Genomic DNA, 18,688 nt, shown 5'->3' with positions numbered 1-18,688 from the left:
AGTTTATATATAGTGGCGTTGATGTGCAGTTCCGACGTCAGGTGACCTCGAGTTCGTCGGAGATTCTGGAATCACGGGACGAGGGCACAAGCCCTGGATACCACAACTCGCTTAGCGACACCCGCCCCAGATCTCAGCGCAACTTTCGATACGCCCAGCGACGACGACAACGACAACCAGCCCTTCAACGGAATCGCCAGGTAAGTTGCTATTCCATGTGTTGCCGTACCCCTTTTTTTCATTTTTCAAGCGACATATTGTACTAATTTGGCGCCAATTCCGCAGTTCCTTAATTCAAGATGAGTACGTGCACATTCGACATTTCACCGAGCGCCGATGGCCTTTCTCGTCGAAAGATTCTAGCAGACTGACAACGATTACAGCGAAGGGTACCTCCAGCTTCGGCAAGCGCCACAACAAGTCTCACACCCTCTGCCGGCGTTGTGGTCAGTATTTCACCTTTCGAGATTGTTCCGGCGGAAGATGCATGCGGATCTCTACATGGGAGATGGTGTTGGGATATTTCCGGAGGAAAACGGTAGCATTCAGATGGGCTAACAGCTTGTGATTTTCGATTTGCAGGCCGCCGTTCCTTCCACATCCAGAAGTCGACCTGTGCCAACTGCGGTTATCCCTCCGCTAAGGTTCGCAAGTGTACGGACTCCCCGATTCTCGTTAACTCTCTTGTTTGAACCCGTGCTTGGTCGACAATGGAACCCTGTCAAGCACGGCTGTGTGATTCGAGTTTTGGAATGTTGGCTTACGGATTTTTCTTTAACAACAGACAACTGGAGCGAGAAGGCCAAGAGAAGAAAGACCACCGGCACCGGCAGAATGAGCCACCTCAAGGATGTCCACCGTCGCTTCAAGAACGGCTTCCAGGTCGGCACTCCCAAGGGCGCCCGTGGTCCCGAGAACCACTAAATCAAATTCGACGTCGCGTTTTCGTTCTCGGAGGCTGGAGAGGGCTGGTATGAATGGCCTGGCATTCGAAGTGACCGGTTTCAATGCAAGGCGAAAATGACACTTTCCCATGGAGTTGGTGTTGGGACGGGTCTTCTCTTTGCCGTCATAGCAATCATGTTCTAGACTAAAAGAATAAATGGGCACAAATTTGACGACAAATGGAAGACCGAACAAAAATTCGAGGGATTTTTGCAAGGGAAAGCACGCGTGGATTTCTTTTCCTTGTTCATGGCTGGCGAATATCCCGCGTGGCAGATACAGTGTTGTGATATCATCCCAATGCTACGATCTGACTTACTGAATTTACCCGTTTTCACGCATTGTACAGGCCTTTTACATCTACAGAACGACCAAACACTTCAAATGACGATTTCGTACCAGCCGTCGCATTGGTTTGATTTTATCCTCCGCGCCTCAAAACGCCTGGTTTCCGGAAGAGACAATCCTCCCATCAACAACTGAGGCAACACTTTTATTCTCCTCTTCCGAAGATCCTGACACCTCCGTCTCTTTGAATGAAGTACAGCACTTCTTTCTCTTCCCAATCCCCCTCAGCACCTGTCTTTGCACCTCTACCCCAGGCGCCTCCTTTGCTTATCCTCAGCACTCCACTGACGTCCCTGGCCGCACCCGTTTCCAAACTGCGCAGTTGCATGACCATCTCCGCCCGATGAGCCGATCCAATGGCAAATGCGGCATGCTCCATCTCCAATGGCGTCGCCGATTGCGAGGCGGACGTTGATGCATTGTGTATTAACGGCGAATCGGCGGAAAGCGTCAGGATCGTCGCATAAGCATGCTACACTCGGTCAGCATAGTAATTGGCTCTCCCTTGATGATCGTACCTCTTGTAGTCCCATGACCCATTCCCCCAGTTCCGTAGCGCCTATACCCTTGTTCGGCCCCGTAGCGGCCAGTAGCATGTCCGGTTGGTCAATGACCAATAGTACTTCGGGTTCCCCTTCATCTCCGTCTTTCGAGGTTTGGAGCTGCTCGATCACATTCGCGATGTCATTCTCGAGGGTGTCAAGGGCCGCGAACCCGCTGCCGGAGAAATGTAGTCGTTTCGTACGTCCATTCTCCGTCGATGCTGTACTCGGGACCGTGGGGCTCGGTCGCGGCAGAGGTTGCGGAGCTCGTCCCGGCACAGCGCCTGGGGATGTGCGTAGAGGGAGGACAGTCCTTGGAGGAATGGCAGATGGCGAAGAGGGTGGCGCTGGTGATCTTTGGGGCGCCGAAGGTGCGTAAAAGAGTTCCGAGAGTCCATCAACAAAGGCGAATTGGCCCTTGTCAGTCAGGCGCGCAAGATCCAAACCCTAGGAGTGTCAGTCTGTTATCCGATTGAAAATGCAGGAAATGAAAATTAATAGATAGACGGCGGCTACATTTTGAGCTAGGAAAAATTTGAGCAGGAGGAGCAAACTTACGAGTCTCTTTGCTTCTGTCCTCCAAAATTCCCAACCCCGCAAAAAACTTACAAGCACGACTTTGCGCTTTTCCCGCCCATCAACGCCATCGCTACCGAACGCGACGTGGGAGTTGGACGGCGCGCTTAGTGCAGCATAGAGGAATCGCAGGACAAGCCAATTGCCCGTTGCGTCTAGTACTGAGGACAAGACGGTGAGTGAGGAGTGAGGGAGGGACGTTACATATGGCGTTAAGAGGGGTGGTACTGCCGGTTGGGAGGGCATGATCAAGCGACAATTTTCTCCGGGGTGTTGCACCCGTGAGCGCAATCAAAATTGGTATTCGTAAGTCCCAGATGATCCCTATCTGAGAGTACCGTAATTGTGCGGGAATTTATTTCGATATTGTTACTATCGGGGAGATGACGTTGTATAGCAAATATGACTGATTGGTCGATATCCGCGTCGATGCCAAGCCTGTCTCTTGCCTCAGGCAGCTGGTATGAATATCATGCGATTCCAATGCTGCGCTCGAGCGAATCTAGACGTTCTGCAGGCTTTTTATCTCAGATATCTCCTTGCTCTAACTTCTAGTAATTGCAATAAGCTCGTATTGAAAGCTCGTCCTGGTGGTACGGAAGAGACCATACGGCATGGAAAGAGACATGTGATTTGCGCGGAGAGTTGCAATAAATATACTTCGTTAAATTGCTTAGACGCATCGAAGTTGATAATGTGATTCGCTCGTAAGCTGCTGAGAATATGCAGCGAGGGTCAGGCTCGATAAAGGTACTCAATAACTCTCATTCTATCGAAATATCCTTTCAATTGCTCTGGATTCAACAATGCTGGAGTTACGCTGCAGGTGTAACTGCAACTTCTTCGAGCCGAAGCATACTACAACACAAGCCTGGTCCATTCAACAATCGTGGAAATAACCAGGCCCTTTCAGAAACGGCATTACCAAGGAGCCCGAATGATAGAGCTGTAGCATATCATAAAGAATACCAAGTCATTTGTAATTCTTCGATAAGACTTACTGATCCCCAATCAACCCAAATTGCCAGATGTGCCTGAGGACAACAAAATGGACCGTTGTTATTCGACAAAATTTTGCGCCCATCACCTGACTGACTGCCACTTCCCCACACGACTTTCTTCTCATCCAGCACAAAACGGGAATGTCTCGAGTCGGAATCCAATAGTCTAAGTCTCAAATACCAAGTCGAATGAAGGATCTCGTCTGACCTTCTCATGGGTTTGGAAACTGCATCAATCTGTGACTTCTGGTTGTCCGGTCCCTGAAGCGTGGATCGTATACTGTTCATATGCCGATCGTGAGTTGGCCCCACGACATCCTCTCGTCTTGAGATTCCCCAGTCATACTCTGTTTTTTCAATTGATATTTGCCGATTGGTATTGTCGCAAGTCAATCTGTTTTCTAAATACTCGTATACCGTCTGTTGCTTTGAATACGGGTTATGTTCATTGCTTGAAATATCCTGTCAATTCTCCTGGGCCCCTATTCTCCGATGTAGAGTGCAATACGGCCAGTCACCTTGGCCATTGCGCATTGATTCCTTCAAAACCATTGAGAGCTCATGCTTGACTACAGTACAGGGGAGAAGATGCGGAATGATGAAACCAGCGCTGAGTGCTGACTTGCTATACTCGATTAGATGCTACCAGTCTGGTGTAACTCTCAACGTACACCTAACTTACAACTCGAACAACCAGACTATCAGCGATAAAAATGGCCAGTACTCGTGATTCTCATTCATACGCTGTAGGTGCTGCCGACTTCAACTAATACGAGTCAAGGAATCGGGAGTGACTGATTTTGCTTCCAGTGTGATGAGTGCCGTTTAAGAAAGTCCAGGGTATGGTATATCCACCTTGGTATGACCAGATAAGGCCCTATTGACACTTCACAGTGTTCGAAAGAACGGCCGACATGCACTCAATGCAAGCAACTGAACAAAGAGTGCAATTACAGCCCGAAAATCACTAGAAGCCCTCTCACTCGACAGTAAGTTTGCTCTTCCGTTACTCCTACCTACCACAGAATGGCTAACACGTTATTGTCAGACATTTAACCTATGTCGAAGAGCGCCTGCAAGCCTTTGAAACAGCTTTAGGAAGGCTTTTTCCTGGAGGTGACCTGGACGCTACTGTTCGCTCGTTGCTGCAGGACCAAGATGCACCGCAGAAGACTGTGCCTTCGCCCAAGTCTTCATCAAGGCATTCTACCCCATCCAAGGCCGAAGCAGATCGAACCGAACCGGCCCCAGAAGCTCTTCCGCAACAAGCGGACGGGTTTGATTGGGCCGAGAACAGAATCACAGTAGGCGATTTGACAGATGGAATGGCCGCTTTGTCGATAAAGCCCGAGGGAACAGGTTATTTCGGTTCGTGTCGGACCAAAACAAAGGAATCTCGAACGGCTGCTAACTTCCTTCACAGGCGCGTCTTCCAGTGTGGTGCCCCTTCGAGCATTATTGAAGCATGGTTTCGATTTGAATTTTCCCGCAAGTCCGAATAAGCCAGCGGAAAGAGTGCCTTTGAAAAGCCAGCTTCTGAGCACTGCACCTTCCGGGCTCATTGAGCAAGCTTTCATGGACGCCTTCTTTCTCAATTACCATACCAGTTATCCATTTGTGCACGAAGCTACGTTCAAAGCGCAATTCTATGAACAAGTTCCCCGCCCGCATGGACAGGCGTGGCAGATTCTTCTCAATACCATTTTAGCCCTGGGGGCGTGGAGCATTGGAGATGATAACTCCGACCTTGATATCACATTCTACCAGGAAGCCAGAAGCCACCTGCAGCAGGTGTCTGTTTTTGAGACAGGAAATCTTACTCTCATCTTGGCCCTGCTACTTCTGAGTAACTATGCGCAGAAGAGAAACAAGCCGAACACGGGCTGGAATTTCCTGGGCCTGGCTGTGCGAATGGCCATGAGCCTTGGTCTGCACAAGGAGTTCCCCGGCTGGAAGATCAGTCTACTTCAGCGAGAGATGAGGAGGCGATTATGGTGGGGTGTGTATATATTCGACAGTGGTGCGGCGAAAACCTTTGGTCGACCTATCCTCTTACCAGAGGACAGTGTCATGGATTCAAAACATGTTCTCAACATTCACGACGAGGTAATACCAATCCCCTCCGCAAGCATTCTAACGAGCTCATTCAATATCTAATGCAAATCACAGGCTCTCTCATCAACAACCACCGTCCTACCCGCCGAGGAGAACGGGCCGACTATCTACTCAGGCATGATCGCGCAGGCGAAATTCCACCTACACACCAATAGCATCTACCAGCGTCTGATATCAACACCAAGTCTAACCGCGGAGGAGACATTGGGTCTCTCAAAACCCATGGAAGACTGGTACAACAGCCTCCCGCATTACTTCAAGCAACCGATTACAACACCCGAGTCGGACAACTTTGCTCTCGTCCGCAACCGCCTCATGTGGCGGCACTGGAATCTGAGAATCCTCCTTTACCGGCCCATCCTCCTCCGCTGGGCGTCGAGGAGATGGACGCCGACGCCGGACTCGCCGCCGGAACCCGAGGATCCGCTCGAGACGGAGTGCAGGATGCTCTGCCTTCGCAACGCGCGGTGGACTATCTCGTCCATCTCGGACTTTGTCAATAATCACATCTGCACGAGACTGGGGGCTTGGTATATGCTGTGCGTTCAATTGCCACCATCCTTGAAAAATGCTCGAGGCACCTAACGCTAATGCTTTATGTACAGGTACTTCCTCTTCCAGGCCGGTCTGATCCCCATCATACTCCTCATGACAGATCCCACTAGCACAGACGCGCCCGCCTGGCTTCAAGACGTCGAAACCACCAAGAAACTTCTCACCCACCCTTCTCTAAGCAACAACCGTCTCGCCACCCGCTGTCTAGAAGTCGTGAATAGGCTTTGCTCCCCTACGTATACTTCCTCCGTCTCGGATGGGTCGACAACGGTGCAGCCGCCGATGTTGATGCAGTTCTCAGATCAGCTCCTCAACGATCCCATGTTCGGGAGTATGTTCCCGGATGTGGACCAGGAGTTGAATCTAGGGGGGATGGATTTCTCCGAATGGGTGAATTACACGCCTCAGACAGGCTTCCACTGATTCAACTGTGGCTAAGTATTGTAACAGAATCGAACGTGGTATCCGACATATTGAACATGAGGGTTCATGATGACGACATTGACGTTACCTCGGTAACTCGAAAGATGGAACGCGCCCGGAATCTTCCACTAATGGCGCTGAATATGCTCTCGATCTTCTAAACATCCTCTTCCTGCCGCGCATATGGCTTTTTCTCGAGATCTGGATCGCCGGCCTGAGTTTCCCGGAGCTCCGCCTCGATCTGAACGATGCGCTGCTTCTCCTCATGGGCTGCTGTGTCACCGAAGATTAGATCCATATCTTCAAGAGTCTGTTGATCGAACTCTCAAGTTAGCCTCCGCTAATCCACAATTGCAGCGCTGCACAAAGAGGAAAGAGATGGAAACAGGGCGACGAACCTTCCCGCGTGTCTCTGGAATGCAGAAGAACGTGAAAGCCAGCGCCAAAAGACAGAATGCTGCAAAGAAGATATAGGTGCCATAGGTGATTGTGTCGAGCATATCTGGGGTTACCAGACCAATGATACTGGAAAGGCGAGGTGTCAGCTCATGATAACCGTTTGCTTCGCTCATTTATGACATTCAATGAAACACATACAAATTGCACATCCAAGTCGCCGAGGTCGTGATGGAGATAGCTTTGGAGCGGATGGAAAGGTTAAAGATTTCCGATGGCAGGACCCAACCGATGGGTGCTGTACTCAGTTAGTCAAATGCCACTTAGATACTTGACGAGATGAGGGCACACAGACCGAATGAGTATGAAAAGTTGATATCGTAGATGTAGATAAAGGCAATCCCCGCCCACCCAGCGGATTTGTGATTGACCAGGTCTGATCCATAGGCGCCGATAATGCCGCCTACGATAGCCAGGGAAATGCAGGTGCCCGTGGCCCCAAACATCAACAAAGGGCGACGGCCAACCTTGTCGATCAAGAAGAGTGCTGGGAGGGTGCTGAGGCAGTTGACGATTCCGTAGACGCCGGTAGCGAGGAGTGAGGTCTAAGATGCACCAGGAGAGTCAGCCAAACTAACTAATTCGACTCTTACACTTATAAGCTTACCGTGTTACCGTCAAGCCCAAGTTGCCCAAAGATGGTGGGGGCATAGTAAATCATTGCTGCCGATTATGTTAGTAGTAGCAAAACAAGGAATAACCATGTAGAATCACCATTGCAGCCCATGAACTGCTGAAAGAACATGACGGAGCATCCGATTGCCAGCCGTTTGAACCGGGCCCATGTGGTCAGGAATGAGAGGTACTGTCATGTTCAGTGAGACTGCTCCGAAAAAACTAAAGAGCTCTGATTAGAACACTCACCTGAGCAGCATGCAATCGAAGGCCAGACATGTTTGGAAAATGTTCTCGCGCAAAGGTATTCTCCAACAAAATTGAAGCTTTGATTTCCAGGTATTCATTAACGAGTTCCGGACAGTCCCTAGCTTTTCGTCTCAGTTTGGACAGTGACCTCAACGCGTCGTCGTATCGCTCCTTCATCATTAGCCATCGCGGAGTGTCAGGGAAGAATAACATGCCCAGCCCGAGGATCATGGCTGGGACGATCTGAAGAGCCAAGGGTAGTCTCCAGGACGCATCAGACTGTCCGTCACAGCCGCCCGATGGCACATCGCGATAGGGATCAAATTTGGAACCATTGCTGAAAGGAACATCCGGGGCGCAGCGAGACCCTCCGATGTAGTTTGTGCCATAGTTGATCCAATAACTGACCAGAATACCAATGGTTATAGAGACTCGTCAAGTCAGCAGATGACTGAAGGGAATAACGATGGACTGACGTACGCTGTTGAATGACGACAAGACTACCTCGAATTTCGGCAATCGAAACCTGCCAATCCTTAGCAATCTTTTTCTTCTCCTTCCTCTGTCAGAGGAGGGTGCATACCTCTGAAATGTACAAAGGCACCACCATGGTCAACTGACCAACCGCCAGACCTGCGATAGCTCTCCCTGCACGCGATCAGATACTCTGACGTGTCTTGCAAATGTTGAAACATACCGGCAAAGAGCATCGGGATTGTCACTGCGCCGCATTGAATGGCTGAACCAATGACAAAAATTACAACTGCCAAGTTGATTGATAGCTTGCGTCCAAGTCTGTCGGCAATGGGTCCGTTGATGAGAGAGCCAAACCAGGCAGCTAACAGGGCGTCAATATTGTTCTTGGAGGGGAAGATCAGGACGCTCAACGTACCAAGAAGGAGCGTAGACACGAACCATCCTTTGAAGCTGCTATCTGTGTAGATACGAGGGAAGCGGGCTCCAAACGACTCCATGGTAATAACCCCCGATATAACACCTTGATCATAGCCAAATAGCAATCCACCAAGGGTTGAAAACTGTAGATAATAGTCAGGATCGCTCTGGCCGTCCTTTCCCATAGAAACTCGACTTACTGATGCAACCCCCAGAAGATAGGGGTTCTGGTAGATGAGGGAAAAGCCCCCCTTGGGAGTATTGTCCATAATCCCAGTCATTCTGGCTGTACAGTCGATTACCTCAACAGTGCTGATCTTGTTCTATGCGATCATACTCATCAGCAACTGATCCTTATATACCGCCTCGTCTTCATCGGTTTCAGCGCGCGTTTGATTCTACGAACTCCGCACGACTGTACTCCGTCTTTGAATCTCAGCAGCATGATATAAGAGCATTCTTGAAGAAACGGAGTTGAGTGCTCCGGCCAATAAAGGCTTTTACAGTCACGGTCAGATTCGGCCAGACTCATAGGCGTGACCGGACCAGCGCCGAGCCGGTTGGAGAACATGGGGAATGAAATGCGGGGAGACTTGGTGTGGCAAGTTGGAACTCCCGAACGGAAGTTTGTACTCCACCAGCATGGTCCATCATTGCCCTGAATTGACAGAAGAGTCGGAGGACCTTTCTCCGGTTGGATTCTCGGGCATTCCTCACTGTTGTTGTTGCTAAGAGACAGTTACACAACAGGAACAACGGCTCTCACGTCAGAAGCCAAGTAGGACAGACCGAGGATTAACCTGGGAACGAGATAAGAAGTAAGCTGTGGTGCAAATAAACGAGCCAACAGAGCAACAGCACGGACCTGGTCAGCTGAAGGACAGTAGATTGACTGGACAGCCGGGAAGAAGCCGACCCAGGTTGCCAATCAATGTGGGGGCGACAAAGGGCTCAATAAGCATCAGCCATCAAAGTCAATTTAGCGATCAAACGAGGCTTTCATCATCTGGAGTCAAAGAGAGGAGAAAAGAACGCGTCAAAGAAACACAGAGATGGCAGGCAATCTGCATCGGAGACTTTGGGCAATTCGACCTTGATGAGAAGTGATGGAATCAAAGCATGTGATAGCCAGTCTAAGGTAAGGAACTAAGGATATTGCAGGAGAATAAGTTATCTCTGGACCCCGTCAAGGTTAACGTGACTATAAGCTCGTGGTATCCCAACGACCGCACACAGTACAAAAAGACCACTGAGGAGTCCAATGCAAGAATGGAGGTGAAAGTGAAACAAAGAAATAACCAGTGCCTGCACCAGATGCAGTCATATCTTGCTCAATTTGCTCAATTGCGCTCAAGCACCGGCATCCCCGTGAGCCTGGATCTCTCTGTCCTGCCAATGAGGCTTCATCTGTGCCTGGATTGGGACAACGTTCTTACTTCCCCAAGATGACGGTGAAGCCTCCTTCTTTTCCTGCCGTCTCATCTGCCCAATTGTGCTTGTACCACAGGCGCTTAGAGCGTTGCCCAGACAGTCTACTCTACATCCCTCCACTATAATTGATTTCTTAAGAGGCCGGCATATAATTTTCATCCTTTCTTCCTTTCCGTTACTACTTCCCAGTACGTCTTTGACCCGACACCTCTCTCTTATCATCCAATCTTCACTCAATTCAATCATCTCAGCAACCTCGAACACAACCTCATCCCTAATTTCATCCCAAGTACAATCACAGCCACAATGACCCGCAAGCCCCTCCGCATCGGCGTCCTCGTGGTCGGCACCGTCCAACTCCTGGACCTCGCCGCCGTCGACCTCCTCTTCATGATCGACCCTTCCTACCTAACCGCCTGCACCCTCCCCAAACCCCTAATCGAGCTCGGCCGCCCCGTCTCAGTCGTCTACATCGGCAAAGCTGGCCCGCAAGCTCACCAGGGAACGACCTCCAACCTCTCCCTGCAACTCACCCACTCCCCCACTGATCCCGCCGTCCAACCAGGCGCCCTGGACATCATTCTCATCCCGGGCCCGGAGCCCGAGATTGTCCCGGACGCAGAGTATCTGGATTTCGTGCGCGCCCACAACGCCGCAGGCACGCACATCCTCAGCATCTGCACCGGGATCCTGGTCGTTGCCCACGCGGGAATCGCCAAGGGTAAGCGCGCGACGGGCCCTCGCATGATGATCCCCATGCTGCGGGAGAAGTTCCCCGAAGCACAATGGGATGACTCGCTGCGCGCCGTCCATGACGGCAATCTATGGTGTAGCGGGGGAATCACCAACGGCCATGACCTCATCGCTATGTATCTCAGGACCATTGTTGCCGAACCGCTCGTCAAGACTATCCTCGGTATGGCGGATGTGCCAGAGCGCAGTGTGAAATACGATAGTGCGCCGACGACCGACAACCTGTTCTTCCTGTGGCAGGTGCTCAGGGCGTTGCCGTCGATGCTGTTCCGGTCCGTCAAGGCCTAGCGGAAAGTTGAAGATGACCATTATGACCCGACAGATATGTCTTGCGCTTATTTCTCTATCTCTATGTATTGCTACTCACTCTACTCACGCTCTTCCCCCCAAATGATTCTCTCCACTTTATTCTTGTCTACGGAGTTCAGGTTGTCCCTTTAGGGCTATGGCGTCGGATGGACTTTCGGTGTTCTGTTCTCCTATCGTGGGTCCCTTTCAAGGTATCATTGTTTCATGATGGAATAATAATATTAAAATGACCTGTGGTCACTGGATACGGCTGGTCAAGTCAATGCTGCTTGCATCTGTAGTGGCCAGTAAATGACGTCCATACTCTTTTCTCCTATTCACAACTAAAAGGACAGTTGGTCAAGGACGCACTACGAACAAGGAGCGATGGCAATTAAACATGAAGGATCAGGCCTATCACAGCCTCTAGCTCAGGTGACCGACCAGATTCGGCTTTCAAGAGATCCGAGTGTTGACCTCTTGATACCCGTCAATCTTGAGGTATCATCATTTTTTTCTCAGCAAAGAGTCGAAATGCTACTTGCCACATTCAGCATATGACACCAGGCCAATCTGGATTGAAGATAAAAGTCCTCCCAATAACGAACGAAGCCGTTGGAGAATGGGGGTGAAAAAAGCAAAAAAAGAAAGAACCGTCGAGCACGCTCAGACCTATGCAATACGCACTAAGAGAAACGCTAAAGGAACTGGAAACCCCATGAGATGGATCGAAACATCTCCAGCTCATCACAGTGCTAGATAACAGACAAAGCAGAGGTTCTTGATGTACGTCGGGCAATCGCGGACTTGCATAAATATGCCGCTTTAAACCGTTTCCCATAACTTTATAGCATGTAGAAGAGTCGTCTGTCGCCTGGATTAGATTTGTTTGGCATCTGTTTTCAGCTCATATGCGAGGTCTACTTTCGAGACTCGCTGGGCTCCCAATGAATTGGCTCAAAGTCCTGGTTCTGAAAGTGGGCCTGGTTGTAGGGAGAGCTGGAAATTCAGGTTAGCATCTATTCCTAACACATCAACGACCCAGAGAGAGCAACCGGACCCAGCTTACTTCTTGAACGGAGTAGTGACAGGTAAGGAATGACTTAAGTTTTGTTTCATGACCAATGGATTCAGCCGAATTTGAGGTCCGTCAGATGAGCGACTTGGTAACGAGCTCATAGGTGGCGGCGGTCCAGACATTCGGGGAGGCGGTGGTGACGTTGCTGGAATGGCTGCCGGAGGGCTGGGCATACTGGGCTGGTAAACTTCGTGAGGCGGTGATACCCGGTAAGGACTTGGGGGCGCGGGAGACATTGCAGGAGATACTGCAGCAGGAGCAGCAGGCGCGAGGCCAAACGACGGATCCATCATGAGACCAGGAATTGACATCAGACTAGAGTTCACGTCGAACGAGAGAGCACCTTGATCCCAGGGGGAGTAGTTAGTGGTCATTCCGAATTGGTAATTAACCACGGGTTCCATATTCACAGTAGGTTCGAGACGGTAAAGGATGTCGTAGTGGCCACTGGGGTTCAAGAATGTCAGCGCCTTGAAATCTAAAGCCAAGAGTGACGCTCAATGACTTACGGGCGATACAGCAGTCGGATCGTTGCGGAGGTGGGCCGGCTTGGTGTTAACAGGTGAGGGGTGACCGCGTCGCCTGCGCTGCGGTCGAGGTATAGAATCTCAACTGCGAAGCCGGACCCCTCGATCACACCATCGACTAAGGCTTGAAGCCCAACTTCATCGATTTCCGTTTTGACCGTCTCAATTCGCGTTGCGCAGTACTGGTCTAGAGGCAACGAGAGGAAAGCCTGATACCTATGAGGGTTCAATTTCATCCATGCACTTGTGAGAAGCTATAGAATTATTCGCGAGTCAGTGTTGCCAGCCGCCAAGCTCAGGTCTTCACACTGAGATAAAGGATCTGAATGTGCCGGAGGAATACTGACTCTAAAATGAGTGATGACGGCGCTCGAGTTATAGTCGATATTGAAGGCTTCCACAAGAAAAGATTCGTCGTGTACGCCGTTTTGGATGGCTTCCGAAACTTGTGTGAAGACCTGCTCCGTGGCTTCGACAAATATTTCGTACAGATGTTCCTGTTGGCCGACTTGATCAAGCAAGGAGCTCAGCGACTTGATCCGCAGTAGTTCGCGGTGCACTTGCAGCGTGTCTCGGAGATTGAAGAGGCTCTCGAAGTAGCCGAACGCGACCGCTACAGACCATTCAGCATATATGAAATACGACCCACAAATCTCTCGAAGGACGACGGCTCACCTCTCCAACCACAATTCCCGTCCCCCTTCATGACCCGTGTAAAAGGATGTGTCACTGCCAGTGCCTATGTGTAGATTGTTAGACCATATGGCATCCTTCGAAGGGAGAGGTGAAAGGGAAGCAGTCCTACGTTGGTTTTTGTGACATAGGTAGGATCCGCGTTCGCATACTCCAACGCAATTGCATTGCTCGATTGCTTCATGGATACCAAAGGGCCCTTCGGCACCAATCGTCAGTCGATTTCTATGCGCAAGCCGCCAACGGCCATCTCTTACCTGAACGTCCGCTTCGAACTCGTTGGACAGTTCCTGAAACCGCTTCATCTCATCCGGAGATAGTGTATTCATATTGTAACGTGGTGTTCTCTTTGTATAGAAAGAATCCGAGAGGTGGGAGAATTCGTGGCTGAGAAAAGCCGCAGAAGGCTGAAGATCTTGCTGGTACAAGTCTTGTCTGCCTGGGAAATGATTTGAGAGAGCAAGGGGATTCCAAGAAAGATCCGACAAGGACATGGCATTCAAGCACGAAAACTCCGTACGGCAAGATCTTTGAATCTCTGGGGTGGATTCACTGAAGACTAGAAGACCCCGTTGTCAGCTTCCATTTGCGCAGCCGAGGAAAGAACTGCAGCGAAGAATCTGGCAGACGTACAAGGCAGGAGAAGCGATCATCATCTGCACAGTGTGTGCTGTGGCGGAACAGGGAACAGCAGTTGGTTCGGTCCGTGGATAGTCCCCTCGGCCTGACGATGCGGGTGCGCAATCCTTGACAATATCTTGACAGGCGCAACGATCTAAAATTCCACGCACTTTAGCAAGGCACATCAATATTCAGCACATTGAACAAGGCGTCACGTTTGGAGACAAAGGAATAGCTGAAACTGTTGTGAGGTATAGAATTGGCCAATCATGGGGGAAAGGAAATTAAGCGCCAGCCACAGTACTTGAATCGCTTAGGTAGGGAAAAAACGCGCGATCAAAGTAGACAGCAGAAGCCAAACAGAGTTTATCAGATCGTCTTTCGCGATCGAGAACAATCAAAAAGAAGGACGAAAAGATGCGGGAAACGATTCGAGATAAAGATGACGTGTGTAAGGCAGTCAGCTGCAGTAGTCATGGTGGTAGGTACAGGCTCGAGTCGAGTCCAGAAAAAGCGACGCATCGTTTCGATTGAGAGGTTCGTGCTCGACTGGACTGGGCTATGGACAATGAAAACAGCACCAGATGCGTCGGAAGCTCCTTGACGAACCATATCCGAGACCGGGTCTACTTCGTCGCCTTGCAAGGATGAGGAAGGATTCCCATTAGGTCCTCGGACGAACAAATTGAAGCACGGAAATGAATTCTCCTCGTACGGACCATGACTCGCTTACGGCCTCAACCGACGACGAAGTCATATACGATTGTATCCCTTCTGTCAGGGCTGTTGCTTCTCTTGCGATACCTCATCCTACTTCACATGGACCAGTGGATGGGGCATATGTGCCTTTATCCGGACATGAGGAAGTCATAGCAGGCGGTGATAAGAGTCGTAAGCTGGCAAGGGGGATGGGATCGACAAAAGAAACTATGACAAGCAAGAAAAGGGAAGGGGAAAAAAAAATGAAGCTCTGACCTTTTGATTTTTGCTGTTGATGGATAACGCAAATAGTCGATGAGGTATTATTTGAGAATGTCGTAGTCCCTCGTAACCCTGCGTGTCTAGATTCTTAAGGCTGCATATATCCAACCCACATGTGCTGGTGCGTGATATGACAGAACGCAATGATTGATAATATAATCCTTGGGAAAAGAAGAGTCGAGAAAATGATGACGATGTTGATGGTGGTGCCGCGGTGATAGCTTGGGTGTGGAAGACAGGGATGCGATAGGCGACTCTGAGTTGACTTAGAGAGGAATAATATGTGCTAGGAAAGTTAGGCCGAGATATTATAGGTGAAAGGGACGACAATGAGGCAGACGACGATGGCGACAATGATGATAAATAATAAGAGCTTAAGAAGGTAACTCTGCGTTTATTATGATTATTATCTCCAAATCCCAGTCCAGCCGTCGAGTTCGCGGGGAGCAGTTCCCTGGGTTGACCTGTCAAGGATGGCCGGGAAAGATGATTGAATGGACGAGGGGGAAAAGCGCGGGGTTTATGATTATTTAGTTCGAAGTTGTGGGCGTTATCGGTCAGGACAAGAAAGTAAAAAAGATGGGTTTTGGGTAAAGTAATGTACTCCGTAAGGCACTGGTGGATTCCGCCCGGATCAATGGGAATGGGTCTTAGACTCTTAGTCTGTCAGACTCTTAGGCCTTTCGAGGCGTTAAAGGAGCTTATGAGATAAATAGATAGATTGCCCTGGAGGAGTAATACTATGCGGAGTAATAATAGCTCCTAGCTCTTCTGAAACCCGCGAGTAGATGGCGTCCAAACCTGGGCCAGATTCAAATGGAACTGACAAAATGTGGGAATTCACTGTATCAGGAAGACTGCGTGCCGATGATAGTGGCGACAGAAAAATAAGCTGGGAAAGGGGAAAAGAGGGAGCCAAAGAGTAGGAAACAGTTGCAAAGGACAACGGAAATAATTTACGGGGGGTTGTGTGTGTGCCAGTAGATAGTTGCAGCGGAATCATCGGGGAAAGGCGTCGACTCTTTCAACTGCATCATCTACCCTAATTACAGGTCGGAGTAGTCTGGAGAAATTCATTGAGAACGCACGCCTGGTACAGTAGTAGGATGTGTTTCCCATTGACCACTTGCCAAGGATGAACCTAAAGTGATGAATCCTCCCATTGGCATTGCTACTGTTGTTGCTGCTGTTACACGCTTTTTGGGTTTGTCCTCCTTCTATCCAAGTATACCTTACCCAGCTTGTCAGTACGTAAGTATGCGGCTTGTGATCATCGGCTTGACGAATCAGTAGGCAACTAGGTGTGATCTCCATGGCCAAATGAACCATTGAAGGACAGACGATTCGAGAAGATTACCTTTTCAGAAAGCTAGACGAGACAGCAGGAACCTATGTGGGAACTGGTACGGAGTAGTTAAGAGATGGACACTTGAGAGCAATGAATCAACAGTCCGAGACACCACGATCACAAGCTGCAAATGCCGGATTGCCTTGATTGGTGGTCATTTGGGGGGGGACTGCTGCGGTGCACCTCGAGATGCCCCAGTCGTACGGAATATCCGTCCAATTATTTATAGGAGTGACGGGCCGGAGAGCTAAGTGTCCAAGTGACGCAAGTATCCAGCTAGGTGCTCAGATCGCAGCGACTATCTACATACTCTAGGTATGAGATACAAGGCAGAGTCGTATTTAGACACTCCGAAGTTACCTAGGTAGAGATCCAGAAGACCTACAAGGCACGCGCCGTACTGGTGGAAACTGTCGTAAGTAGACCCAGTTTAGATAGTTAGGTTTCACAGCTTCCTTGAGAAGAAAGCAAAAAAAAAAAAAAAAAAAAAGAAAGAAAGAAAGAAAGAAAACAGGAATAAAAAGAAAATAAAATAGAAAGGTAAGGATGGGGACCCACCAAGATGACTTAGTGATCACTAAGGGACAAAGAAAAAGAAACAAGCGACCTAAGAAGAATCCCCGATCTCGATGCAACATTTGGTTCTGCGCCTCTGCCTCGATTTCCCATGCAGTTGGAAGCGGCCACATGTCACAGCAGGAAACATGTTGTTGTGCGCTAAGCGTCGTTATTATTTGTTGATTTTTCTTAACTGTTGTCCTTGAGCTCCACTATTTGTTACTGACAGCCTAACAGGAAGGATAAAGTGGGCCATCCGAGAAATCAGGATCTCTCGCTTGTGGATCATCATTGTTTTTGACTGTCTCTAACGACCAACGAAAGACTGGGGGTCATTAGTATTGCTATCCAGTGGTTGCGCTCACATTGTATCTTATTTTCCTTCAGACTTCATTGACCAAATGTGCAGAGAATTCTGTTTAATTCCTGCATAGGTTAACCTTGTAGTCCAATAGCAATGAGCGTCATCAAGCATTTAACACACCTAAATGTGTGTTTGGAGGAGCACTACCCTCTCTTATGGTGTACTACAAAGTAGATGCCTACCGACATGCAGCCTGTGACAGATGTCACCTACCACTGATATTGCCTAGTGTTTCATCCAGTCACTCAGCATAAACAAGCAGTATCATTCTAAGCTTGCCATACTTCGTCCTCCATACTCTGTAATATGGAGAGCAAAGGGCAATGGTGGAGATAATCATAACCTAGTTGCCACTTGAGATGTCAGCGCTCTTCAGATGCTGACCAATTTAAAGTTAGGTCTATGTTGTAAGGCTTCCAATAACAAACCCCATTCTGCAATGAGAATGTGATGAAATGATGAGTTGATGACATTGTGAGCAAGTCTGTTCAGCAGAAAGCATCAGATGACGAGTTCGCGATGATGTACACAGGAATCAGATGGGTTTGAAGTGTAATATTTACCTTTCTTGCTTATTGTCATCCCCCATCACTTAGTCAAACACTATCGCCAGCAGGGCCTGACATTATCATAAACTTGCTGCGGAATCAGGCCACTGAATGCGGTTGCCTCCCTGTAATCAATGCGCTCGGGGTCTCGGTGTCAACGATCCAGTAGAGCCTTAAGAAAAAAAGGTGACGCTTTTCTGCCTGTGATGACCTTTAAGCCTTCCTATTGATGGTCTCGGACGGTCTGTCCGTTAGGTTATGTTTCCGAACTATCCAGCTGGTGCATCAACCCCTTCATCTGATCTCGAGACTCCTGCCTGTTCCGGTTGAGGCCTCTTTAAGAGGTATAGATGTTCCGTTTGGTCCAGATCTTACTAAATATTGACATTTATCCGGTTGTATGGTCTTGCCTGACTCGGTCCCCGATCAGTGAGCCATACTCCGTATATCACAGCAGACTATCATTCCTTCATTGCATGGGTGAACATCTTCCTGGTAGAGTTCACCAATCTCGATCCAACTAGGATGAGGCTTGCATATGCGGCCACGGAAGGATCTCCGAAGCAATCACATACACATATCACATAGTAGCTGCTGAATCATGGAGCTCTTTGATTGCTTGATCTATGGCTGCTGGTTTGACAAACCTGGCTATCCGGAAGTCCCGTTAACTAGCGGTTGCCTTTCTTTCTCCTCTTCCGCTGGTGGAAAACCCCACCATTGTGGTTGATAGCTGCAAGGCATGAATCAGACTGGACGATGGCCCCAGTCCCTGACAC

General features: G+C 49.4%; 6 protein-coding genes across 6 annotated transcripts; 3 read left to right on the top strand and 3 right to left on the bottom strand.

The window, feature by feature from the left end:
* Positions 1–115: 115 nt before the first annotated feature.
* On the top strand, positions 116–924 carry P174DRAFT_373752 (60S ribosomal eL37 domain-containing protein; the record flags this gene model as incomplete). The annotated part of the gene is made up of 4 exons (XM_024822528.1): positions 116–204; positions 286–446; positions 583–654; positions 785–924. Coding segments are annotated over 4 exons (462 nt in total), but the record flags the coding sequence as incomplete, so codon positions are not given.
* Positions 925–1,396: 472 nt separating this feature from the next.
* Positions 1,397–2,993, bottom strand: P174DRAFT_514130 (uncharacterized protein). Its single transcript, XM_024832058.1, has 3 exons — positions 2,394–2,993; positions 1,812–2,282; positions 1,397–1,765 (listed from the first exon to the last, which is right to left on the bottom strand). Exons 1-3 carry the CDS (start codon positions 2,655–2,657, stop codon positions 1,439–1,441), a joined length of 1,062 nt encoding a protein of 353 aa, XP_024680288.1. The 5' UTR covers positions 2,658–2,993; the 3' UTR covers positions 1,397–1,438.
* A 1,132-nt stretch (positions 2,994–4,125) lies between these two features.
* Positions 4,126–6,505, top strand: P174DRAFT_462223 (putative C6 transcription factor (Gal4); the record flags this gene model as incomplete). The annotated part of the gene is made up of 7 exons (XM_024830102.1): positions 4,126–4,158; positions 4,223–4,252; positions 4,307–4,401; positions 4,461–4,780; positions 4,836–5,518; positions 5,582–6,066; positions 6,133–6,505. The coding sequence occupies 7 exons, from the start codon at positions 4,126–4,128 to the stop codon at positions 6,503–6,505; spliced, it is 2,019 nt and encodes a 672-aa protein (XP_024680287.1).
* A 157-nt stretch (positions 6,506–6,662) lies between these two features.
* Positions 6,663–9,000, bottom strand: P174DRAFT_422850 (sugar porter family MFS transporter; the record flags this gene model as incomplete). Its single annotated transcript, XM_024825083.1, has 12 exons — positions 6,663–6,815; positions 6,904–7,030; positions 7,103–7,199; positions 7,257–7,506; positions 7,569–7,624; positions 7,676–7,766; positions 7,826–8,256; positions 8,306–8,351; positions 8,409–8,473; positions 8,523–8,663; positions 8,718–8,862; positions 8,920–9,000. 12 exons carry the CDS (start codon positions 8,998–9,000, stop codon positions 6,663–6,665), a joined length of 1,683 nt encoding a protein of 560 aa, XP_024680286.1.
* Positions 9,001–10,456: 1,456 nt separating this feature from the next.
* Positions 10,457–11,191, top strand: P174DRAFT_422849 (ThiJ/PfpI family protein; the record flags this gene model as incomplete). Its single annotated transcript, XM_024825082.1, has 1 exon — positions 10,457–11,191. The coding sequence occupies one exon, from the start codon at positions 10,457–10,459 to the stop codon at positions 11,189–11,191; it is 735 nt and encodes a 244-aa protein (XP_024680285.1).
* A 920-nt stretch (positions 11,192–12,111) lies between these two features.
* On the bottom strand, positions 12,112–13,983 carry P174DRAFT_374121 (OTU family ubiquitin thioesterase; the record flags this gene model as incomplete). Its single annotated transcript, XM_024822559.1, has 7 exons — positions 12,112–12,190; positions 12,261–12,716; positions 12,779–13,050; positions 13,144–13,409; positions 13,472–13,535; positions 13,602–13,667; positions 13,747–13,983. 7 exons carry the CDS (start codon positions 13,981–13,983, stop codon positions 12,112–12,114), a joined length of 1,440 nt encoding a protein of 479 aa, XP_024680284.1.
* Between the last annotated feature and the right edge of the window lie 4,705 nt (positions 13,984–18,688).

The sequence above is a fragment of the Aspergillus novofumigatus genome (genome assembly GCF_002847465.1).
Source record: "Aspergillus novofumigatus IBT 16806 chromosome Unknown P174scaffold_6, whole genome shotgun sequence".
NCBI lineage: Eukaryota > Fungi > Ascomycota > Eurotiomycetes > Eurotiales > Aspergillaceae > Aspergillus > Aspergillus novofumigatus.
The sequence above is the reverse complement of the archived record's forward strand: the minus strand, read 5'-3'. Positions and strand labels throughout refer to the sequence as shown.